Source organism: Ceratotherium simum, chromosome 3 (genome assembly GCF_057802395.1).
Source record: "Ceratotherium simum simum isolate JZ-2026a chromosome 3, ASM5780239v1, whole genome shotgun sequence".
Classification (NCBI taxonomy): domain Eukaryota; kingdom Metazoa; phylum Chordata; class Mammalia; order Perissodactyla; family Rhinocerotidae; genus Ceratotherium; species Ceratotherium simum.
This window is the reverse complement of record NC_141902.1, coordinates 46752503-46776839: the sequence shown is the minus strand read 5'-3', so window position 1 is coordinate 46776839 and position 24337 is coordinate 46752503. Positions and strand designations below refer to the sequence as shown.

Here is a 24337-nt window from a genome sequence, read left to right as displayed (position 1 = left end):
GCAGGCTTGGCACGCAGCCCTCACACCCAGGATGGCTGGGTCATCTCCTTGCTGGGCAGTGCGCCCCCATGCTGCAAGGTAGGATTTGGTAGAGGCTGGCCAGGCCGGGGGGTACTTATGCAAGGCTAGGGCCTACCTCGCCACCCTGCAGTGGGTCAGAGCTGTACCAGGGCATCTAGGGGCATCTCCTGGCACTGTGGGGCCCAGGATGTGTCTTGCCCCAAGGTCACCAGGACACCTAGGCTCTGCTGTGTCTGTAGGGGCCTTGCCCTGGCTCAGACAGGGGGACTCTGGGTGTAGGACTGGCTTTTCCTTACCCTGAGGCTGGCGGGGCATTAAGTAAAGGAGGTAGGATACCTGCTGTTCCACCCAGCACAAGAGCACGGGCCTGGTTCATCAAGTGGCTAGAGCCCCCGCTTGGTGCCAGGCCCAGTGTGGGCTACCCCAGTGAGTAGAGAGTGGAGACCACCCTGCAAATAAATGCCTAGAGACCGAGGCATTTGAGATGGTCTTTGAAGGCGTGTGGCACTTGAAGGCTGTGTGTGTATTTGGATGTTTGGGGATGACAGAAGGGTATTCCTGCACAGGGGACATATAAGCAAACTCTATGAAGTTCTAGAACCTTCCTACATTCCTGTACCACGTTCAAAGGGCTCTGTTTAACCTGTCTGTGTGGCCCATCAGAACGTTCTACTGAACAGGACAACCAATGCGCAAGGAGGAGAGAATCTCAAAGAACCTTCCAGCTGTGCCCTTCGGAGGTCTGAAAAGCCTGCTCCGCTAAAGGAAGTCATTCTGAATAGCCTAGGAATGAATAAATGATGAAATGTAGGGACCGAATGAATCCCATAATAGGCAGCAAAATGGCATGATTAAGAGCATGGGCTCTGAAGACTACATGGACTCTAATCCAAGCTCTGCAACAAATAAACTGGGTGCCCTGGGGCAAGCTACTAACCCATACCTCAGTTTCCTCATCAATAAAATGGGGATCATGGGCTGGCCTGGTGACGTAGTGGTTAAGTGCACGCGCTCCGCTTCAGCAGCCCAGGGTTGGCAGGTTTGGATCCCGGGCACGCACCGACACACTGCTTGTCAAGCCATGCCGTGGCAACGTCCCATATGAAGTAGAGGAAGATGGGCACTGATGTTAGCCCAGGGCCAATCTTCCTCAACAAAAAAAAAAGAGGAGGATTGGCATCGGATGTTAGCTCAGGGCTAATCTTCCTCACAAAAAAAAAAATGGGGATCATAATACTTAGCTCATGGGGTTGTTGTGAGGATGAATGGCTTAATATTTGTAAAGTGCTTGGAACAATGTCTGACACATTGTTACAAGGCGAATGCCTTGTAAGCATTAAAAAATGCTCATCCTTTTCAGTCTTTAAATGGTGCTCTTTTGGGCATCTTTAGGACATACTCTCGAGGAAGATGAGGAACCTGGCTTCTTAGCCCCATTAAACATTTAGACATACAAGCAGTCCTCGCTTTGCACAATAGTGCAGGACCGTAGAAATGACCAGGCAAACTGAAACTGTGCAAAGCAATCTTAACAATCAAGAGAAAAAATACGACAGTTCAGTGACCTTTAAACTTTTTGTTGAAACATTACAAACTCTTATTGTAGGCTTCAGGTGTATAGGGAAATGAAAAAAATAGCAAAACTAATATTTTAATACACTGTAATTTAAAACATGAGAAACATTACAATCCTTAAAGTGTTTCTTTGTAAAAAGAACTCATCAAGAGTATTTGAACAGTTCTTGACTTCTTTCCTTTGTCTAACTTAAGATACTAAGGAAGCATCTTTTCTATGGCTTGGTGAATTGTCCTACTCCTTTATAAATTTGCATCAGCTTCCAACATTTTATCCTTCATGCTTTCCATGTTGTGGAATACCTCTGAGAGTTCCTTTAATGTGAAATTTTTTTGTCGGCATCACTTCCTCTGGGGCGTCTTCCTCCTTTTTGTCACAACCACTTTCCTCATTTATGCTTTTAACATTGGTTTCAGATTTCATCAATATAAATAGAAATCTTGAGGGTCTTGGCTGTCATAAGCCACACAGAGTTTACTCAGAATGATGCAAAATTCCACTCCAGAAATCAAAAAACTCAATCTGCTCAAGGCAGCAGCTACTCATTAACAAAGGAACCAGACGATAACAGACACATTGCTGACTTTTCCGTCTCAGCTCACATATATTTGAAACAAACCAACTGCACAACATATGTATAGGCATTTTCAGTGTCTTGCACTGCACCATTAATGATTATTTAAATGGTGGAATAATAGAATGAATCAAGCAACTGAATGAATTCAACTATATTGTAAAATTTCTGCAGTTGCCAGAAATGGGTTTTTGTTTGGATGTTCAAGAACTCGTATAGATCAGGGGAGAAATGTACTTATATACTCTTTAAGAATCTGATGAGAATTATGGCTTCTTTTCCCCAAAAAGTGCAGATGAGCAGATACAACATTTTATGCAGCATTTCAGGGAGTTCACAGAGCCCCTGAAATCTAATTAGAAGCCCTGGCTAAGAATCTAGAACTTAATATTACTAGGTAAAACCCAGCCAAAATCTGTTTCAGAGCCTTCACAAGTCCTGGAAACTTTGGGCAGGTTCCAAGGGAAGTGGTCATCTGGCACCAGAACTGTATTGACTTGTTGCTCTGTCCTCACCATACGAGTCTATTCACTCTTGGTCTCTTCAACAAACCACCATCCCGGAAACTCTCTTCTGAGAGTATAACTATTAGAAAACCTTACTGAAAAGACAAACTCAACACTACCGTGTTGAAAAATACGACAGAACCAGCAAATCAAACTTGAAAATTGTTTTGCACGGGAGGGGAGCTGCTGTGGGGAGCGAGGTTGCTGAGTGGCACCTGAGCCTATGACTGTGGCATTTTATCCTGTCCTCTCTGACTTCCTCCTTCCCCATTCCTTCTTTTTCTCCCCTCTCTTTCTTCTTCCTCTCCCATTCTTCTCTCCCACTACCTCTGATGTTGGCCCCCAGGGACTGCTTGATCCAGCCCACGGTGCAAGGGATTTTAAGCCTCATTAAAGGCAATAGAAAAAGATTGTCCTAAGTCAGTCGCACTGAATTCAATAGACAACCTAACGGGAGGCTCTGAGAACACTTCGACAATGCCCAAGAAAAACTTCCTTGCCAAAGAAGCTTACTCTCTGGGGAAGGTAATTTTGAGCAAGGAAGAAGGTTGGGGATTGCTTTTTTCCCCCCCTTCCACTGATTTGGCTTCAAGGGAAGAAGATTGTCTAAACAAAATCTGCTGATGAAGTCACGGAATGACTCCACCTCTGGAAAGAGCTTCATTTTGTTGTATTTTGGTGAGAAATTCGTCTCTTAATTGGGAATCCAATCACTTTCTACTCACTCAAGGGCAAGATGATAAGGTTCTATCTGACCAAGCGTCTAAACGAACCTGAGGCTACCAAGGTCAGAAGTGCTGCACTTCAAGCCGAAAGATCTCTCTTGGGCTTGCTTGTTTTGACTTGCAACCAGAAATTTATCTTGTCTAAGTGTCCGATCACATTATAAAACACTGCGCCGATCAGTACAGTACAGCATCTTCTGACGCAATGGGAGTCCTAGACATACATTTTGGGGGATTCTCTAATTTTTCTGCCCCCCTGATTTCCACAGGACTTTAAACTGCTCTGCCTGAGATCAAGGAGAACAAGATGGTTTTGGAAATGCTGAACCCAACGCGTTATAACCTCACCAGCATGGTGCCCGAAGTCATGCCTGTTGCCACCTTGCCAATCCTGCTGCTCACTGGCTTTCTTCTCTTGGTTTGGAATCATGAGGAAACATCCTCAATACCAGGTAAGTCATTCATTTAGTTTTGTGTCTAAGGAGATTGTTTACTTGGGCTTTTGGTCCATGAGGATAAAGAAAATTTTGTAAAATGACACAGGGCAACTCTGGGGAGATGGCTGAAGCCCATGGCAATGTTAGCAAATGAGGACTCAGGTGAAAATTTTTATGCCAATTATCTGTACATTTTAAATGAAAGCACTTAAAAAATATCTTGGATAATGCTTTCCAGTCTGCACTTTACTTTGGTAAATTAGACTTGGCACAAGTATCCTTTAAATAAGTTAGAGATGAGGTGGAGCAAGGTAAAATTCCAGGTTTTTGTTTATTTATTTTTTGATTCAAATTCATTCCAATTTTGCTCTGAAGGTGAAAATGTCTCTGGAATGCCTTCTATACTCCTTTCCTTCTCCCTCCCACTTTGCCTCATCCATGCCCTCTGCCCTTTCCCTTTCTTGAACTTACTCCTTCTCTTTATCTCGCTCTTTATTTTCTTTTTTATTCTTCTGGGTGGGGTGATGGTGGTGTCATCGTAAAGGCTGGATGGGACCCGGGCAGTGGAAGAAGAATGGGGACCACTACAGGTCCCTTGGAACATCACAATCTGACAGAATCTTCAACAAGGTCTGTGGGTCAATCAAAAGTAGAGTATAGGGGCCGCCCCATGGTGTAGCAGTTAAGTGTGCGCACTCCGCTGCTGGCGGCCCGGGTTCAGATCCCGGGTGCGCACCAACGCACCGCTGGTCAGCCCATGCTGTGGCGGCGTCCCACATAAAATGGAGGAAGATGGGCACGGATGTTAGCCCAGGGCCAGTCTTCCTCAGCAAAAAGAGGAGGATTGGCATGGATGTTAGCTCAGGGCTGATCTTCCTCACACACACACACAAAAAAGTAGAGTATAATATAATTATCCAGAAAATCCCAGTAGAAGCCCCGGCCACTCCACACTATTAGATAAATTCAAAATTATGGGAATTTTCAGATCATTTCTTTAATTTTCAGTGAAAATTCCTCAGGGCAGGTGTCTGTCCCTAGTCCCGTAAGATACCTGATAAGGCTTTATTTCAAGAACATAGTCATTACACACTTCCAAGTGTGGTGGGCCCCATCACAGCGTGATTTAGAGTGGGAGTGTGGGGGATTGGCCTCGTGACTTAGCGGTTAAGTGTGCGCGCTCTGCTACTGGTGGCTGGGGTTCGGATCCCTGGCGCGCACCACTGCACCGCTTCTCCGGCCATGCTGAGGCCGTGTCCCACATACAGCAACTAGAAGGATGTGCACCTGTGACATACAACTATCTACTGGGGCTTTAGGGAAAAAAAAAAGGAGGAGGATTGGCAATAGATGTTAGCTCAGAGCCAGTCTTCCTCAGCAAAAAGAGGAGGATTAGCATGGATGTTAGCTCAGGGCTGATGTTCCTCACAAAAAAAAAATAAATAGAGTGGGAGTGTGGGGCTGGTGCCAAGTGCCCTGTGTCTGGATTCTTTAAAATTTTCCAGAGAACTGCCTATTTCTCTATCTGACTCGGCCTGGTATTTTACATTACTTTTTTTTTTTTTTTAATAATTTTAATTTTTTTTCCCCCCAAAGCCCCAGTAGATAGTTGTATGTCACAGCTGCACATCCTTCTAGTTGCTGTATGTGGGACGCAGCCTCAGCATGGCCAGAGAAGCGGTGCGTCGGTGCGCGCCCGGGATCCGAACCCGGGCCGCCAGCAGCAGAGCACGCGCACTTAACCGCTAAGCCACGGGGCCGGCCTTACATTACTTTAATGACCAATTTAGTGGACCGTTTAGTTAACTTTGTTCTCTGCTCCCTGATGGGGTCTGAGGGAAGACTCTTCCACGGTCTTTAACTCGAACCCCTTCTCCACTACTGCCCCTCCCTCACTGGATTTCCCCTCCTCCTGTGGGCTCCCAGGTCTGGGTCCATGAACGGTGGAGGTGAGGTGGAGGGTATTTTTAACACGTCCCCCCAGATGTTTATGCTGCAGATGGTGATACGGCTCCCTTGGACCTTGGAGTGAGGAGGTCAACCCACGGGGGCCAGTGTGAGAGCTGGCATCCCTGAAGCTCCGCATCAGGAGCCTAGGTGGCAGGTCCTCTGTCCACCATTTCTGGGCAGGCACATCATGCTGTCACACATGGAGAGTTAGATCGCGTAGTACTGTGATTCTCAGCCCTGTCTGAGGTGGGGCCACCATGTTGCTAATATTGTTGAAAATCTCACCAGGTGGTTTTTCATGAGCAGTCAGGGTTGAGAGCCACGGATATGAGCCCAACCGCTTCATTTGACAGAAGAGGAAACTGAGTCCCAAAGAGGTGATCCACCTTGCCCAGGCATATCGTTATGACAAGTATGAGAAACCATGGAGGTCAAACTCCTCATATTAGAGGTGAGGGGTTAAAGCCCAGAGAAGGGAAATGGCTTGTCAGCGTCTCATCTGGAAGGAAAGTGGGAGTAGGGGGGCGGCGGGCAACCAGAAATTCCCACATTGATGATCGTTTTGCTAGCCGGGGAGCTTCTAGTTCCATGCTTTCCCTTTGAAAATGTGAAGTCTGGTCAGAAAGCTCTGGTGGCACGGACTGAGATCCCGTGGCTCCTGAGTGGGGAAGGGAAGGTGAGGAATCTGGCCTTGCTGGTTTTGGCTGACCAACACTTCTCCACTCCTTTTGCCAGTTTCCTTGAATCACTGGCTCTCTGGGCTTGATTTTATAGGTTTCAGGGAAGCTCAGGGTCAGCGAAAGCTGCAGGGGAGTTGAGAAGGTGTAATGATTAAAAGCCCTTAAGTCAGTCACAATTTACAAAGCAGCTTCGCACCGATTTTCTCCTGTGATCCTCGCAGCACTCTGGTGAGATAGGTGTGTTTATGCCTATTTTGCAGATGAGGAAACTGAGAATTAAAGAGAGTAGATGTCGCACAGCTAGTAAGTGATGAAACTGGAACTCAAATCTAAGCTTCTTCAACCCGTATTTACTGAGAGGCCTTGCTATATCACGTGCCGGGGCGGGGAGGTGGGGTGGGGAGGGGCAAGGAGTGTACAAAGATGACACACATAGGCAGATGACTTAGTGCTAGGAAGGGCTATGAGGGTCTGGGGGAGGAAAGAGTCATTCCTACTGGGGGTTTTGTAAATTTCAGTTCAGGAGACTTGCTCCAAGTTCATGGATCTCTGTGCAGGACTCACAGTAACCTGGCACCTGGCAGCTCTCCTTTCTCCAAGGACACACAGCCATCCTCCACCATGCACGTGGGTTCTCTCCCCCAGAGCCTCTCTCTGCCCTGAGCACCCTGTCCCCAGAGGGGGACACTGGGAAAAGCAAGTGGCAACACATTCCTCTTTTTCCCATTAAAAAACTATTTCACAGAAAAGTGCACAAATAAATGTCATCACAGTCCGGGACAAGAAATAGGATGTTAGCATCGTCCCAGAAACATCTCTTATGCCTTTTCCATCACACCCTCTCTCTCACCCCCAGAGGTAAACACTCTTCTATTTTGTGACAATCACTCCCTTCCTTTTTTGTAGTTTTGCTACTTAATTTCACATTCCCGAACAATAGAGAATAATTTTGCCTGGCTTTAAATGTTTCAGCAATCGAATCCTATAACTTATTCTTCTATCTTGCTTGTTTTGTTCAGTATTATGCTTGTAAGATTCATCCACGTGTGGTGTGCAGCTGTAGTACATATGGTATACAGTTACATGAACATATGGTTTAATTACCGATTCTATTGTTGATGGACATTGGGGGTGTCTCCAGGTTGGGGCTATTGTGAACAGTGCTGCTATGTACATTCACATGTACAGGTTTCTCTAGGGTATATACCTAGCATGGAATGCAACAGCTTCTTGATTAGGACATTGGGGGAGAGGTCCCAGCTCATGGCTTCATGGAGGCTGTCTCTGCACAAAAATGCAGTGAAGTTTTTATCGCTCCTCTTAGGGTGTGAAAGGGGCTCCCGAAATCACTGCACACCTAGGTGAGCATTCCCAAATCTGAGAAGCAGAGTGCAGCTTAATGTGAATGCAACCAGAATATTTCCCTAATATCCTACCACAGATTCTCCCCTCCTACAGCATTCTTCTCTCCAGCTGGAAGCTGTAAGTTATACATGTAAATGGAAGGATCACACTGTGTTGTAATTATTTGATTTTGTACTTTTTCCCCACATACTCTCCTCTTCTGCCGAGGACTCTGATGGGGACATAGTTGTACTTATCATATCATCTCCAGGCCCTAGCTTGGAGCTGGTGTCTATGCCCAGTAGGGTCTCAGTCAGTGTTTGTTGGATGATCAAGCTGACACATAACTGACCACTAAGGACCCCAAACTCTGATTCTCTTCTGGTTAGAATACTCAGGTTTTCAACCTGAACAAAGTTCATCACAATCTCCCTTTTTGAGTAGATACGGCTCTGCACTGTTGTATCTTAAATTTGAATGGTGGTTCCCAAATATTAAGACTTTCTCCATGACGCTAAACTTTTAGATAAAAAATGAGAGAAGTGCAGTCTTTCATTTGTATGTCTTCATTTCTCATGGGCCTGGCCTATTACGTAAGTAAATGTTTGTTGAATAAGTCTATTCCCAAATAGCCAGACGTTTGACCTCATGTGAACTAAATGTGTGTGATGTAACGATATTTTTCCATTTTTATCAAAATGTAAATACAATCTAAAATACTCTAAATGAGGATGACATTTAAAACATCATCCTTTATATTATACACATGTCTAATTAGTTTTAAAAATTCATTTATTGAGGAATGGAAATTCATTTATGTATAAATGGAAACATTTATTGAGCATCTATAATGTTTCAAGCTGCAAATATTCAGCAAAGTATTTTGTTATTATGCCGATTTCAATTGATTAGAGGTCTGTATATCTGATGACATTTTCAGGAAATACATATTCGAGTTGCTTGTTTAAATGTTTTTAAGAACTTAGTGAAATTATTTTCATATAGTCAGTCATCTACTTATAATATAGTGTTATTAGAACAATTGTAAGATTAAGAACCCTTTGAAAATGTTTTGGCTCTCTATATATTAACAAAGACCTTCACTTTAAAGAAAAAAAAAGCTGACAGTCTTGTCCACATTAACCCAGCTATTGCAAAGTTAAAAACTAAATCTTATTTGCCAAATTTGGGTCTAAATATTCAATTTAGATGATTCAAGCAAAAGCTTCAATAATCTAGATTATTACACAACTCTTGCCCTCGGAGGGCGAGTACTGTCTTGTACAATTGTTCATGGTTTGGCTTCATACCTGTTTCACTGACAGAATGGAATTAAAGGAGAAAGATTTAGAAAAGCTACTACTTTACAGGAAAACCCCTAAAACCATTCCAAAAAGTTTTGGTCTCGCTTTTCACCACCACCGGTAAAATCAAGCTGCCGAGTTGGTTCTCTCATATGAGCAACAGCCAATTCCCTACTTGTTCGCTGGATTCATGTTCTTTACAATTCTGCTATGGTCCTCCTAAGCAAGGACGTGAGTGGTCACTACTCTTGAGTAAAACCCCATCACTGGACTCAAACTGTAGCCCAGACATTGATCAGATAGACTCATTGCCTAATTCCTCAATTCTTTGCTTTATTTTTGTCTAATGAGCTTTAGCTTAAGTTTCTTTTTATAAACTGAGTCCTCTTTGAGGGAAAAAAAGAAATGGATGCTCTCTGTCTGGACATTATCTTTGCAGACCACGTTTCTTTCAGTTAAAAAGCCTACACCAAAACCACAACCTAATTCTAACCCACCCATTTTGTCAACTGGCGCATTCAAACCAAAAGTTTTCAGACAGAACTAGGCAGCCAGAGAACTCTGTCAGCTTGTCACTTGTCCTGGTTTCCAGGCTTGTAAGTAGACGAACTGATTGACTTGTGTTTGAAACTCATTGACTCTGCTTAAGATGGGAAGAAAGTAGCAGACACAGACCTTGGTTCATTCACACTGAGAGGATTGAGGCCAAATAGAGCTAATGTGGTGGGGACTCTGAACTGCTTTTTACTCATGGAGGGGTGAAAAGCCTCATATTTAGCGGGTTTTGTTGGTTTTTTTAAAATAATTTTTAGATACAAAAGAACAAGAACTGTAGTAACCTAAAGCAGTTGCTCGTTTGGCATTGCTAAAAGGCCGTTGTGTAATGACTTTCCAGGTCCTGGCTACTGTATGGGGATTGGGCCCCTCATCTCCCACTTCAGGTTCCTGTGGATGGGGATTGGCAGCGCCTGCAATTACTACAACAAGATGTATGGAGAATTCATGAGAGTCTGGATAAGTGGAGAGGAAACACTCATTATTAGCAAGTGAGTCTGTTAATAATTGGAGACCTATTTTTAAAATTGAGGCTGGGTTTTTTCCTACTAAAAACAAACATATTTTGATATCTTGACATCTTTGTGTCTAAGGCTATGTTTTTACTGCTTAAATGAAGATAAGCGATTCCCAGGTAAAAATCTAACGCTGTAGGCAAATGGAATAATTGGGCTTTGCTTGAAGCCAGAGGCACATAGGTAAAGAACTCTGGAAAAGTTGGGAATTTATTCAAAATCTCTCTGAGTAGTGAATGTGGAAATAGAATCCAGATGATCTGGTTTTGACAAAAGGTACTTTGAGGAGAGGTATTATCTTTTCTGCTTTCCTAAGATTTTGGTCTTATCTCTACAAGTAAGCACATAAAAAAACTGCCGAGGACAAAGAAATCTGACTTTACCAATTTGCGAATATGTTTCTAATGTCAGTCTAATGAGCACTTCTAGAAGGGTAGACAGTAGAAGAAGAATTCATTCATATGTAGCTGTCCTATTTATGACCGTGTGCCGGGGTCCTAGTTGAGTGCTCTCAAGTAAACCAGGAACAATACGGCCTATTAAAAGAAATGATGTTGCCCCCACTCCACCTGCATTGTTATATTTTCCAGATGACTTGAGCAGATTGAATTCACTCCAGGGTTAACCAAGTTTGCATCAACCGTGAAGAACTGGCTTTGTGGAATACGAGTTTTCTTATTTATTGATCACAGAAAATGGAGAATTTCAAAGACAGCCTGTTTCACTAGACTTTCAGCTATCTTTACTAGACTTTTAGTGAAGCTCTCTGCCAACGCTGTCTCATTAATGAGTTTTTACATTAATAATCTCTGATAGGGCTTTACCCACAAATAGACTGACCACAGGGTGTTTTACTGATTTATTAGAATTATTTGTTCAGATACATAGACCATCACCCAGAAATAAGTGAAGCATTTCTGGAAACTACACTGATTTTTTTCAGGCCAAGATTACAGACATCATTTCATAAAATTGTGTGGTAAACTCAAAGCCCAATTCTTTGAATCAAGTACCTGTAAGAAGGGAGTAGGGGAGAAAAATGTGTTATTCTTCCAAATATTTCTAACATTCCCCTTATGTTATTTTGGACCAATCTAATACTTCAGTTTTTTCCTGGGTTTTTTCCTCTTTTGTGTAGTTTGGTGTTTTAAGAGTAGCTCGGGCAGATCATGTTTATACAACTAAGCATAAATAGCTTCAGGTGGAAGTGTCGTTTCATTAGGTTCATGTGCAACACGCTAATGCAGCGGTTCTCCAAGTGTGGTCTCTCGACCCGCAGCATCAACATAACCTGGGAACTTGTTAGAAACGCACCTCCTTGGTCCCACCCTAACCCAATAAATCAGAAACACTGGGAGTGGACCCAGCGATCTGTTTTCACAAGCCCTCCAGGTGATTCAGAGGCACACAAGTTTGAGAACCACGCTCTAATGGCTAGACAGAAATTACTCTTGAAGTTTACTTCTCTTGGTCTAGTGAGCTCTGGACAGCCACATTTAAGTGAATTTGACATGTTCTCATTTTAAAAATCAATATTTGGGGGCTGGCCCGGTGGCGTAGTGGTTAAGTTTGCCTGCTGCGTTTCAGCAGCCTGGGTTCAAGAGTTTGGATCCTGGGCACGGACATACACACTGCTCGTCAGGCCATGCTGTGGTGCCGTCCCATATACAAAATAGAGGAAGATTGGCACAGATATTAGCTCAGGGACAATCTTCCTCACTAAAAAAAAAATCAATACTTTATTCACTTTTGCAACTGACTACAATCTCAGAAATGTCCTGAGACTGATGACTTGTGGGCTTGGGGGCTTGCACATTCACTCCTGCTCAGCCCCCAGCACAGCAAGTGGCCTTCTAGCCCTCCTCAGGTCAGTGTCTGCCTTCCCTGACACCCATTTTCCTCAGCAGACAGGCAAAGTGACCGCAGGATGTTTATCCAAAAGGACATCCGCCTACAGCTCAGGATCTAGAATAGTGGTTCTCACCCTGGCTACACATTAAAATCCCTCAGGGGGCTTTTAAAAACCCCAATGCCCAGGCCACATCCCAGCTTTTAGAATCTCTGGGGGTAGGACCCAGGCATCGGTAGTGTTTAGAGCGCCCCAGGTAATTCCAGTGTGCTGCAGAGCTTGAGAACCTCTGATCCAGAGAGAGAAGAGAAGGGAAGAAGCTTCTAGGGCAGGGGGGCGTTTCCCTGAGGTTAGGGGAGACAGCTAAGCAGGGTTGGAGTCGTTTTGTCTTATTGCCTTACCCTTAAGTCTAGCCCTGGTGGTGGTGGTGTAAGACTAGACCTGGAGTGAAGAAAGATGCCTGTGAGAGAGGACCAGAGGACCACAACAGAAATCGCCCTTAGATAGTAGATACTTAGACCACCAGATAAATTCCCTGGAAGCCCAAAGCCGGTTCTGAAGTAGGATCCTCCTCCCAGTGCCGGGTGGCATCTGACCACTCTACTGTCATAATTAGGAAAGTGACCCCAGCAACCCTGACCAAGTCAGGTGCTGATTCATGCTGGAGACGAGGACACAACCCACCCCGCCCTTCCCCAGCTCTCCCAGTCCTTTCCTCGTCCTGTCCCCGCAGGCTTTTCACTGGTTGGAGTCTCCGTGTTCTCCTTAATTGCCTCTGAGCGGCTCAATTTTGTTATTAAGGGCTGAGCTCCCTGCGGGAATAGGACATGTTTGTCCCCATCTCCTTTCCTTGCCTGCTCTTCAGGTCCCTTCCAGAACTACCCGTACCTCTTAAAAAGAGCCCATTGGAGCTCAGAAAGCTTTTTATTTGTATTTGAATAGTTTGCCAGATTTTTTTCCTTTTGAAAAGTTTGAGATCTGTAGTCATTACAACTGTATAGAGATGATGGCCTAACTTTTCCAACCAGCTTAGTCCCGAAGTGGTGAGGGCTGCAGAACTTCAGGGGGAGAAGTCAGGCGTGAGTGCTGCTGGGATGTGGCCTGAACAACTTGGGGCTCTGGGGGAAGGTCCGTCTGATTATCTGTAGATAAAGTATGCAGGATGCCCCAGGCAAGTACGCTTTAAATTAATAAGCATCTACAGAAGATGTGCATGAGACTATATGTTTTGTGTGTATATTAGCTTTTGTCATGAATGCAAAAAAAAAGAATGTAGATAGCATCCATGTACATCGAATTAAGATGCTAATTAGGGTCATATTTGCATATCTGTTAGCAATTAACATACTAATTAGGTTACAGTTGTACATCTGTTTTAATCATGTATAAATTTATAGAGAATTCATTCGCTTATTCTTTCAACATACATTTATTGAGAATTTACTATATACTAAGCACTGGGTGATCCTAACTTATGACAGTCATTATTGGTTCTCCATTTATTCACTAAATATTTATTGAGAATTTACTATGTACACTGAGTATCATGAACAAATCAACCAAAAATTCCTGTCGTAGAGAAATATATGGCTATATTTTTAATATGCCATCAATAAACAAGTAAAATGTATAATCTATCAGCAGGGTGACCAACCATCTCAGTTTGCCTGGGACTATGGGATTTCCCAGGATGTGGGACTCTCAGTGCTAAAACTGGGACAGTCCTGGGCAAACCAGTATGGCTGCTCACACTGTTATCAGGTAGATATGTGCTATATAGAAAACTAAGGTAGGGAAGGAGGATGGAGAGGGCCAGTTGCAGGGATGGGAGTGCAATTGTAAATAGGTGGTTGAGGTGGGCCTCATTAAGAAGATAGCATTTGAAGAAAGACCTAAAGGAAGTGAGGGAGTAAGCCATGAAGAAATCTAGAGGAAAAGCCTTCCAGACAGAAAGAACAGCAAGTGCAAAGGCACTGAGGTGGAAGCCTGTCTGAAATGTTCAAGGAACAACAAGGATATCAGTGTGGCTAGTGGAAGAATAGTGGAGATGAGATCAGAGAGGTAACAGTATAGCCAATCATGTTGGACATTGCTGGCCGTTGTAACAACTCTGGCTTTTACCCTGCATGAGATGAGAAGCCATTGAAGAGTGAGCAGAACATTGACGTATCTGATTTATTCATGTTTCAGCAGAATCCTTCTGGCTTCTCTGTTGAGAATAGGTGGTAAGGAGACAAGGGATGGCGTTGGCCTGGAATAGGGACATAGAAGTTCATCCACAGTAACAGGAGGGGAGATTGAATATATGGGCACAGATCTTCGTGGTTAGAGCTTGCAGAGATTCTAGTTGCTTCTGTTTTCTCACTAAAATAGGAAATAAAGTCTTTAGTTGAGACTGAGTGGGAAGGAAGTGGAGCATTTGAGGGGACAGGATGCGGGAGACAGAAGAGTGAGAGAGTGAATGGGCTAGGGAAATGTAGTAGAATTGCCAGCTGCGCTAAGGGCCCACTTGAATTTAACTGAGACCTGTCAGCGCACACACACACACACACTTGTACACACACGTGTGCACGTGCATGGGTGGATTTTTTTCCCCAGCCCCATTCAGCTGCCAGATGCAAGCAGAGAGTAAGCTAAGAGTTGAATTTAGCCAGGGTTGAGGTTTTACCAGGCAATTCTGACAAAGTAAAGAGACAGCTAAGGGAGTTAAGGATGCATAGAAGGGAGAGATTTTAATGATTGATGATAAAATATTTTTCCAACTTTCTATTAAGAATATGTTCAAATGAACAGGAAAGTTAAAAGAGCAGTCCTCCCACTTTTTCCCTCCATAACATTGACCTTTTTTTTAACAGATTGCAAAATTTATGTTTATTTGTGCAAATACTTATTTATTGTAAATATTATGTTTCCTTCCCCCCTCAAAAAAAACAGGGTAATATTGTCAACCAAAATCCCAATACTTGGTGATGAGTAAGTGGTGGTTGAATAATAGGGTAACTTCTAAAATAATTCTCTGGGTACAAGGTAGAACAGGTTTTGAAATTGCTTCAGTGGGTTGGGGAGAGGGGAAAGACGACTTAACAAGATAGTCAATTAGTTTTGCGGTGGAGGGATGAACAGTCAGATTCAAGAGGTTATGTTTCTTTTGGATTTGGGGCCATATTTTTCCACATCTTTTGACACTCATAAATGCTGTTAAGACTGAAGCTTTGTGTCCCCTCGAAATTCATTTGTTGAGGACCTAACCCCTGATGTGATGATATTTGGATCATCACATGATGATGGGGCCTTTGGGAGGAAATCAGGTTTAGATGAGGTCAATAACATTGACCTTTTGAAGAGCCCACGTCAATTGTCTTATAGGATGTCCCACAATCCAAATTTTTCTCATCGTTTCATTACAGTGTCATTTAACATATTCCTCTATTCCCTGTATTTCTTACGAACTGAAAATTGGGTCTAAAGGCTCAGTTAGACTCAGGTTAAACATTTTTGTAATAATACCTCCTTGGTAGTACTAGGCACTTCACATTGCATCACATCAGGAGACGAGGAAATGTTGTCCCACTATTAGTGACACTAAATTTAATCACTTGGTTGGGGTGGTTACACTCAGATGTCTGTGTTATAAGGATTGTTTCCCTCTTGCAGTGACTCCAGTATTTAAGCTGGGTAAGGGAGGATATTAGAGAGGCAAAGGACCCTGAATGGGTGATGGGATTGATGGAACATAAGTCTCAGGCACAGAACAGGTCTACACAAGGCAGGTGTTTTCAAATGTTTGCTACCGGTGATCCATTAATTGTGTCCTCCATATTTCTAGTACTCGTCACTCTTGAACCCAACCTCAGATGTGTGAGTCCTTTAAACTCAGAACAGGAGGGTGGCTTCCTCCTTACCATCCAAGAACTTACTTCCTGGCTACTTTTCATTTTGAATAGACAGTAGGTTTGCCATCTTCGGAGATGGCTTTTGACTTCAGTCACGTTTAAAGAAGAATAATGACCCCAGGGACCAGACAACTTACACCGCCCACTGTCCCTTCTGAGCTTGGGGACTCACTTGGTCTCCCCTCCGTGGTGAGAAATCCTCACTCTCCCAAAGAGTCAGTATAACGTCTCCCTCAACTAATGTTACAGGCTGGCCCACACTGGCAGAGCGAGGTCTCTCCTGTGCTCCTGAGCGCCAGGAGAGCTCTGGGCTGGGATCCCTAGCTCTTCACCAACCTTCTCATCTTCACTTTCCCGATTTACTCTGGTTAGATAAAGCCAGCCTAGTTTTGATAAATGACCTTTTTGTAAATTGCTCATCAGCGGCCGGTCACACTCTGCTTGCTGTGTGTATCACTCCTGTCTTGCCAGCTTTGTCCCTTTCAGTCTGAGCCTCTGACTCAAAATAACTGAGATGTTGGTGCCCTCTAAAGGACACATTGATTGTAAAAGTTAGCTCTACTAACTAACATTTTGTTGGGTTTAAGTTTGGGGTTTCTTGTTCTCTTTTTTAAGTTGATCAGTAATTCCTCAAAAGAAATGGACAGGCCAAGGTGGTTAATGCAATAAGCACAAGCTCTAGGGGTCAGAGCAGAAAAATAGTGTTCTGCTTGTCCTCTAAGCACTTGAAATTTGTAGATAAACGAGTTTATGAATAAAGAGTATACAAATTACTTACTTTCTGCTTTAATTATAGAATGAGGTAGAGGGAAGTAAGAAAAGCCAGTGTTCTGACAGCTATTTTTTTTTTTAATTTTTCATTTTATTTTAGTTTTATTTTTCCCCCCAAAGCCCCAGTAGATAGTTGTATGTCATAGCTGCACATCTTTCTAGTTGCCGTATGTGGGATGCGGCCTCAGCACAGCCGGAGAAGCGGTGCGTCAGTGAGCGCCCGGGATCCGAACCCCGGGCCGCCATTAGCAGAGCGCACACACTTAACCGCTACGCCACGGGCCGGCCCCTGACAGCTATTAATTCATAAGAATTTCAGTCCTTTCTAGAGCATGATTTTTCTGTGCAGGACAAAATTTTAGCTGTTTGTCAATCTAATTCCCTACAACACAAATAGAAACATCTGGATTTTTGTTTTTGTTTTCGTTGCTAGGAAGAGGAAAACTTGTCCAAAACTCGGGTTCATTTGATGAATATTAGCTGGAATCAAATCAAGAGAATATTTGACTTAATAGAGAGTGTTTTGATTTGAAAATAGGATTTCTTTTTCCTGAAATAGATATCAAGTAAATAATTTATTCACATAATATTTCTGTTTTCATTCCTTGACACTGCCATTATTTCAGGGGCGTGCTTGTAAAGTTTAAAGAGGACTATGGAATCCGTCACACATGGAGAGTCTGGCTCATACTTAGCCCACAGCCTGGTCTACTGAGCCAGCGCAGAGCTCTTCTGGCCCCCTGTCTTCTATGGGAATGTGCATCAGCTGAACAACCTCATTTAGGCAAAGTCATCTTTTTAGGAGCTAAGCGTCAACTTTGAGAGAGAGGAGCAAGTGTTAATAGGGCCACTCTAGCCCAGTGTAAGAACTAGTTGCAAAAACTGTAGAAGCCACTCCTCATCTCTGAGGGTTACGTGTTCAGAAAACCCCCGTAGTAGGAGATTTTGCAGTTCCAAAGCAAAATTTCAGTGGAGAAGTAGAGAGGAAGAACCAAAGGTGCAGTGAACACGTGAAAACTTGCTTAAATATTAAGTTCACCAAAATAAAAAAATAACGTCTAAAATGAAGATAACACCAGTAATATTTTATGCATCTTGCACAATTGGGCACTGTGCAGATACTTTCCATCTTCTATGGGATACATGGGATAATTTCTTGGAGACGTGGGATAATTTCTAATCCTCAGGTGGAACAAGCTCTGGGGGATCTATTTTAATCTACCTAGCAGACCTGAGCCATTTAGTTCTCAAGCCCCAAAGTCGAAGAGTTATGTGGCTTTAGCTCTGCCTATGGCAGATCCCCACCAGAGCACTCCCTGGTGGGCAGCTCCTGCCCTGTTAACACAGCTGAGATACAGACTGATGACAGTTTACCTTGCCTCGGCTGTCTTCACGTCTCCCATAGCTGCACTGCGGAAAACCTCTACTCCTTCTCTGCTAACCACTCTGACCCTCTTTTTAATTCCCAAACTCTGCTCCTGTTCCCTTTTTCTCATTATCTCCAAGAAAAATGACTATCAATTTGAATATACTCATGTGGAAATTGTTTGAAGTTGCAGAAAAATATATGGAGGGGGCCGGTCCCGTGGTTTAGCGGTTAAGTGCGTGCGCTCCGCTGCTGGCGGATCCCGGGCGCGCACTGTCGCACCACTTCTCCGGCCATGCTGAGGCCGCGTCCCACATACAGCAGCAATAAGGATGTGCAACTGTGACGTACAGCTATCTACTGGGGCTTTGGGGGAAAAAAAACAAAGGAGGAGGATTGGCAATAGATGTTATCTCAGAGCTGGTCTTCCTCAGCAAAAAGAGGAGGATTAGCATGGATGTTAGCTCAGGGCTGATCTTCCTCACACACACAAAATATATATATATATATGGAGAGAAGTCAATCTGCCTACACTTACGTTTTCCTAAGAGGAGTTTGCATTTGGCTGTGTTGTCCACATGTAAATACTGTGACGTAGGCCTTGAAATCCGAAGAGCCTGTTCTCATGCCCCTCAGAGGAGTCTGGGTAATGTACTTAGAAGAGGCTTTGTTAGCATAGGGAGGTAGAGGTGATAAATGAGACCTTGTTTGTGCCTGAGCATTAGCTCCGTGGGCCTCTCTGTACTCTGTGTTCCTATTGTCCGCTCAGCAGTACAAGGATGGTTGAGGGCCCCATGCTGCAGAGGTGCCATGCTCCAGCTTCATGTATAAAAGGCTGGGCCTTGGAGGGAGGTGACTAAGATGTGACTTTTCTTCCCTCACTCACTCAGCCGTAACCATGCACCCCTGTGGGTGAGGATTTTGGGGTCTGGCTGCCTGCTCCTCCTTCTGCCCCATTCTGTCTGCCTCGTTTCCTCACTGCACTGACTTCCTTCCGTATCCTTTAGATAATCTCATTTGATTTCTCCAAGTGGTGTTCGTGTCACAATATTGGCATTTATGAAAACAATGGACATAAAAACACAACACGTCCTGCTTATTATCCTCTCTGGCCTCTGATAAACCCCACCCCATCTGTCTTCTCGCACCCTACCTCTTAATCGCCGTGTGAGAGTTAGCCCTATAGCTTATCAACTCAGGATACCTTTGACTTCCGGTTTCCTGACTCATGCTCTTCAAGGCCATAGCCATAACTTAGCTCTCATCCAGGTAGCCTGCTTACTAGTCTATTTTCCAACCTCAGCCCCTTTCCACAGGAAATGCAGTCAACTGCAGCATTTCTTAATTTTTCTCTCGATAGATAAAAAAAGAACTTATTCCATCCACCTCACAATTCTCAACTTCATAAATTCCCAACAGGCTTCTTTTCTCCCAAAGCCCCTCTTTTGCTGAGCAATGAACCAGGAGTCCTCTCCTCCCCAGATGCTCACACACATAGCATTCATCCCAGCTCTCTCTCCTCCTCCCTCCTCTGTGCCGCTTGCACACGGTCCAACAAACCCACCCCACCATTTATCCTGAAGAGAATTATTATCCTTCTATTCTTTATCCTTTCAATTATTAAATTATTTAAATTGTCCATTTATTCTTCCAATGCCATAGGCTAACTTCTAAGCAGACTTAAGAGAACATATTCTCAGGGGCTGGCCTGGTGGCAGAGTGGTTAAGTTGCGCACTCCGCTTCGCGGGCCCGGGGTTCGCAGGCCCGGATCCTGGCCGCTTGTCCAGCCATGCTGTGGCGGCGTCCCATATAAAGTAGAGGAAGATGGGCACGGATGTTAGCCCAGGGCCAATCTTCCTCAGCAAAAAGAGGAGGACTGGCAACAGGTGTTAGCTCAGGGCTAATCTTCCCCACAAAAAAAAAGAGATAGAGAGAACATCTTCTCAACAAAGTGAATCTCTCTCTACAGAAGAATTCTCTACCACTGTCCTAAGAAGGTAATATTCTCCTCACATGTGCAGGCCCTTATGACTTCTTCAGCTAGAATTTTATACCATTTCATAACTCTCAGAGCTTCATCATGCCCAAATTAGATTGGGATGTGGGGGCAAGAAGCAGCTCCTAAAGGAGGAAATGAGTAGGGAGGGAAGAGACAGAGGAGCTGCCTCCTTCCCAGTTCCTCTGAGAGCTCTCCTCAGGCATGGTGTGGGGGATGGAGGGCAGAACAGTGGAGGAGGAGCCAGGAAGTTCAAGGAAGGCTGGGTTATTGGCAAGGTCCCAGCGTTGCCACATCCAGGACTATCTAATGGCTCTATACCCTGGGAGAACTCTGTGACCCTGGAGACCTTGATCAGTCATGACGGAATGCAGAGCCCCAAGATAGCTGCTGGCCCCACCACAGAGAGCCTTCTAGACCCAGCCCAGCTAGCCAAGCCCAGGGCCAGAAGTGCCCAAAGATATCCTTCAAGCCCACAATGATACCCAGTGGAGGCGCCAGGCCTGATTAGAGATCTGGGGTAATGGGTGGTACCAGGCAGATCTGCTGCTTCCAAACTAAAGAAGTAAGACTTCAGCAATTCCAGCAACTTCCGACCCTGAGGCTCACTCCTGCAGGGGCAGCACTGTCTGGAGTGGGTCTGGGTGGTACCTGGGAGGCTGGAGGCTCTCAGGACTCCGCAACTGTGGAGGGTCCAGCTTCTTAACAGCCTTGCAGCTCTGACCCCAGTAGGGGGTAGTATTTTGGTGACTTGGAGTTAGAGAAGAAAGGGAAATGAGGAATGACTGTGTGTGTGTTTTCTATCTTTGATGGTGTTTACACAGGTACTCAGTAGGTAGAACTATTTCAACTAGAGAAGGATGTTCTTATAACAGAAGTGCTTCTTCAACCTGAATGCTAGAAATCGTGCATTGCATTTAGATCAACATGCATTTGCTAAGAGAGCCCCTGTTAGTCAAAATCATCACCATGAGCCCTCCCAACCCTTAAAAATGGACTCTAAGGTTTCTTTTCTCTTCAGGTCATCAAGTACGTTCCACGTCATGAAACACGATCACTACGTTGCCCGATTCGGCAGCAAACTCGGGTTGCAGTGCGTGGGCATGCATGAGAATGGCATCATATTTAACAGTAACACAGCCCTCTGGAAAGCTGTTCGACCTTTCTTTTTAAAAGGTAATTATTCTGCTCTTTTGTCTACAAATGTGCCTTATTTTGCAATCATTTTCCAATTCTGCTGCTTTATGGTTTTGAAATAATAATAAGAGCTAACGTTTACTATATAGTAGGCACTGTTCTAAGCACTTGATCGTTTAATCCTGCAGCAACATTTTACAGATGGGAAAACTGAAGCACAAAGAGGTTAAGTAGCATGCCCAAGCTTCCAACATTAGCAAATGGTGGTCCAGGAGACAATGCCCGAGCCTACATTTTCAACCACCACAAATTCTGTTCTTCCCGTTGATACACAAAGCAATTTCATGGATGTGAAGCAGAGATGAAGCTCTCTGCTTAGGGTCACATCAATTAAGAATTTAGCGTGTCGGCCATTTGTTGGATTAAGCATAGGCAAACAATGTGTTTGCAGAATCATTGATGGACATCACAGACATTTTAACAGAAAGCAATTTGTGAATAAAATGAGAGAATTTTAGAACTGGGAAGGACTGTATATATCATCTTGTCCAGCCGCTGAGTTATGTAGTTGAGGAAGTACAGTCCTAGACAAGCTGTGAATTTTGCCCAGGCAACATAGCGAGTAATGGATGAGCAGAGACCCGATCCCAGGCCTCTTTGTCTAGTGATTTCTCCCTTTGCTGTATTATGCTGGAAATGAAGCTGTCAGGGAATATGCATTAACATCAAGGAAGATAATCATGCCCTGGAAACGTTGTCAGTGAGGGAATCTGGGGCTAGATGGATTTTAGGTCCTACCACACGCCATCAATATCCTTCCCTCCAGCCAGCTTCTGTGGTGAACCTAGATGCCTCCTGTGTGGCTGCTGAGACAGGGAAAAGCTATGCCTGTCCCAGCTGAGTGGTGATCCCCCTCCACAGAGTTACCATCACCAAAACTCAGCACAACTCCATTGTAGACTCCATCGTATTAGTTTCCTATTGCTGCTTAACAAATTGCCATGAACTTAGGGGCTTAAAACAAACACATTAATTATTTTACAGTTCTGTAGGTTAGAAGTCTGACATGGGTCTCAATGGGCTAAAATCAAGGTGTTGGCAGGACTGTGTTTCTTTCTGGAGGCTCCAGGGGAGAATCCGCTACCTTGCCTTTTCCAGCCTCGGAGACCACCCACATTCCTTGGCCTGTGGCGTTTTCCACTGCCTTCAGAGCCAGCAACAGTGGGTTGAGTCCTTTTCACATCACACGTCTCTGACCATCCTTCTGTCATCACATCTCTTTCTGACTCTGATCTCAGCTGCGAGAAGTTCTTGGCTTTTAAGAACTCATGTGATTAGGTTGGGTCCCCCCAGATAATCCACAACAATCTCCCCATCTCAAGGTCCTTAACTTTAATCATATGTGCCAAGTCCCTTTTTCTGTGTAAAGTAATATATTCATAGGTTCCCTGATCCCATATTCAGGGATTAGGACCCAGACACCTTTAGGGGCCTATTATTCTGCCTACCACTCATGTTGAGGCAGATCAATCCTCTATGCCTTACAAAATTGCAGAATGGATTAATGGAAAGAGGACAGGACTCAGGATTATAGGTTGTGAGTTTGAGCCCCACTCTGTCACTTCACTACTATATGACCTTGGACAAGTCACTCAGCCTCGCTGAGCATCAGTTTCCTGATCCACAAAAGGTGATAAACACAATAGAACTTGAATTCTAGGGATATTGTAAAGAATAAATGAAAGAATGCTGTCAGATCCTATACACATTTAAGTTTAATTGTACTTTGTCATTTGGCCCAGATGTATTAGGAGTGTGTGAACTAGTATTTTGGAGCAGTTAACCTTCATATACCAATATCCTCTACCTTGACATGCAAGAATTAATAGAATCTCTAAACTCGTCCATTTGTTTAATAAACTACTGTGTTCTCATCATTAAACTAGGTGCCTGGAATACAATGATAAACAAGACACGATCCCTGCCCTTGAGGAATTTATAATGTGGGGGGGTGAGCAGAGTGGCAGATCAACACATCACCAAATACCATCCTGAGTGATGTGTTATGCTAGAGGTGTGTGCAGAGTGCTACAGAGCACAGACAAATGGGCCACCTAAAACAGACTGAGGGGTCAGGGCAGGCTTTTCAGAGGAGTGCATGCTTATGATGAGTTTTGAAAGAAAGTAAAAGCTATCCAAATTAAGAAAGTGTGACAAGGACACATTCCACAGGAGAAAAGAACAGGATACTCTAAGGCAGAGAGGGATAGATAGCACTACATGTCCAGGAAACTGGAAGTAGGCCCTTGTGTCTGACACAGACAAGTGCAGGCATGAGGCCAAGGGGAAGGCAGGGCCAGCCACCAAAGACTCCTGCACTAAGCCAAGGAGCTGAGCTAATCTCAAAAGCTATGGGAAATCATTCAAGGTTTGAAGCAGAATGTCATAAACGTATTTGTGTTTTAGAAAAACTGCTCTGGTAGCAGAGTGAACAATTAACTGGAAGGAAGCATGGCTGTGAGTAGTGAGAACTCACTGCTCCTGCAGTGATACAGGGAAGGCACCAACAGAAGAGATGTTAAAAGAGTAGAATCTACAGTACTTGGAAATTAATCAAAAAATCTTTGTGACTTTTTTTAGATTAGCTCTATATGTGGAAGATCAGATTTTCTAATAAAGGCATTACAAAACCGAACCCAAATTAAATGCCAAAAATAGAGGGCCAATGGCTTATGGAAAGTTGACTGTTGTGTCTGACATTTTTAATAATCCATGAGAGTCCTAAGCATTTTTTGACAGACCTTTTAGAGTTATGCTCCTTATTAGATTTACTGATATAGTAGAAAGTTTGGGCAGGTTTTGGTATCTAACGTAGTAATGTTAATGAAGGTATTGACTCCTTGGGTGTGTCTGTGGAGAAATAGTTAAGTGCAGCTTGGGTAATGGCCCCATCCTGGGAGGATGAAGAAGTGGGGGTGGGGGAGGGGGTGAGAAAAAGCTTGTGTTTCCTGAAACTGCAAAGAGAGTTGTCTATAGTAATGGAATTTGCTGACTCCTTGCTCTATTTTTTTTCAACCTGGATAAAATTCAGTACTTTTTAGCACATTTTAGAAAATAAAATCGTATCTATATCATAC

The 24337-nt window shown here is 43.9% G+C and overlaps 1 protein-coding gene across 1 annotated transcript in view; it reads left to right on the top strand.

Moving 5' to 3' along the window:
* Window positions 1–3514: 3514 nt before the first annotated feature.
* The window catches only part of CYP19A1 (cytochrome P450 family 19 subfamily A member 1), a 32756-nt gene continuing 11933 nt past the window's right edge, over window positions 3515–24337 (top strand). Inside the window, exons 1-3 of the mRNA XM_004421577.3 lie at window positions 3515–3854; window positions 10013–10163; window positions 21085–21239. Of these exons, the coding sequence (XP_004421634.1) occupies window positions 3710–3854; window positions 10013–10163; window positions 21085–21239 (451 nt within the window). The 5' untranslated portion in view covers window positions 3515–3709. The remainder of the gene's footprint in view (window positions 3855–10012; window positions 10164–21084; window positions 21240–24337) is intronic.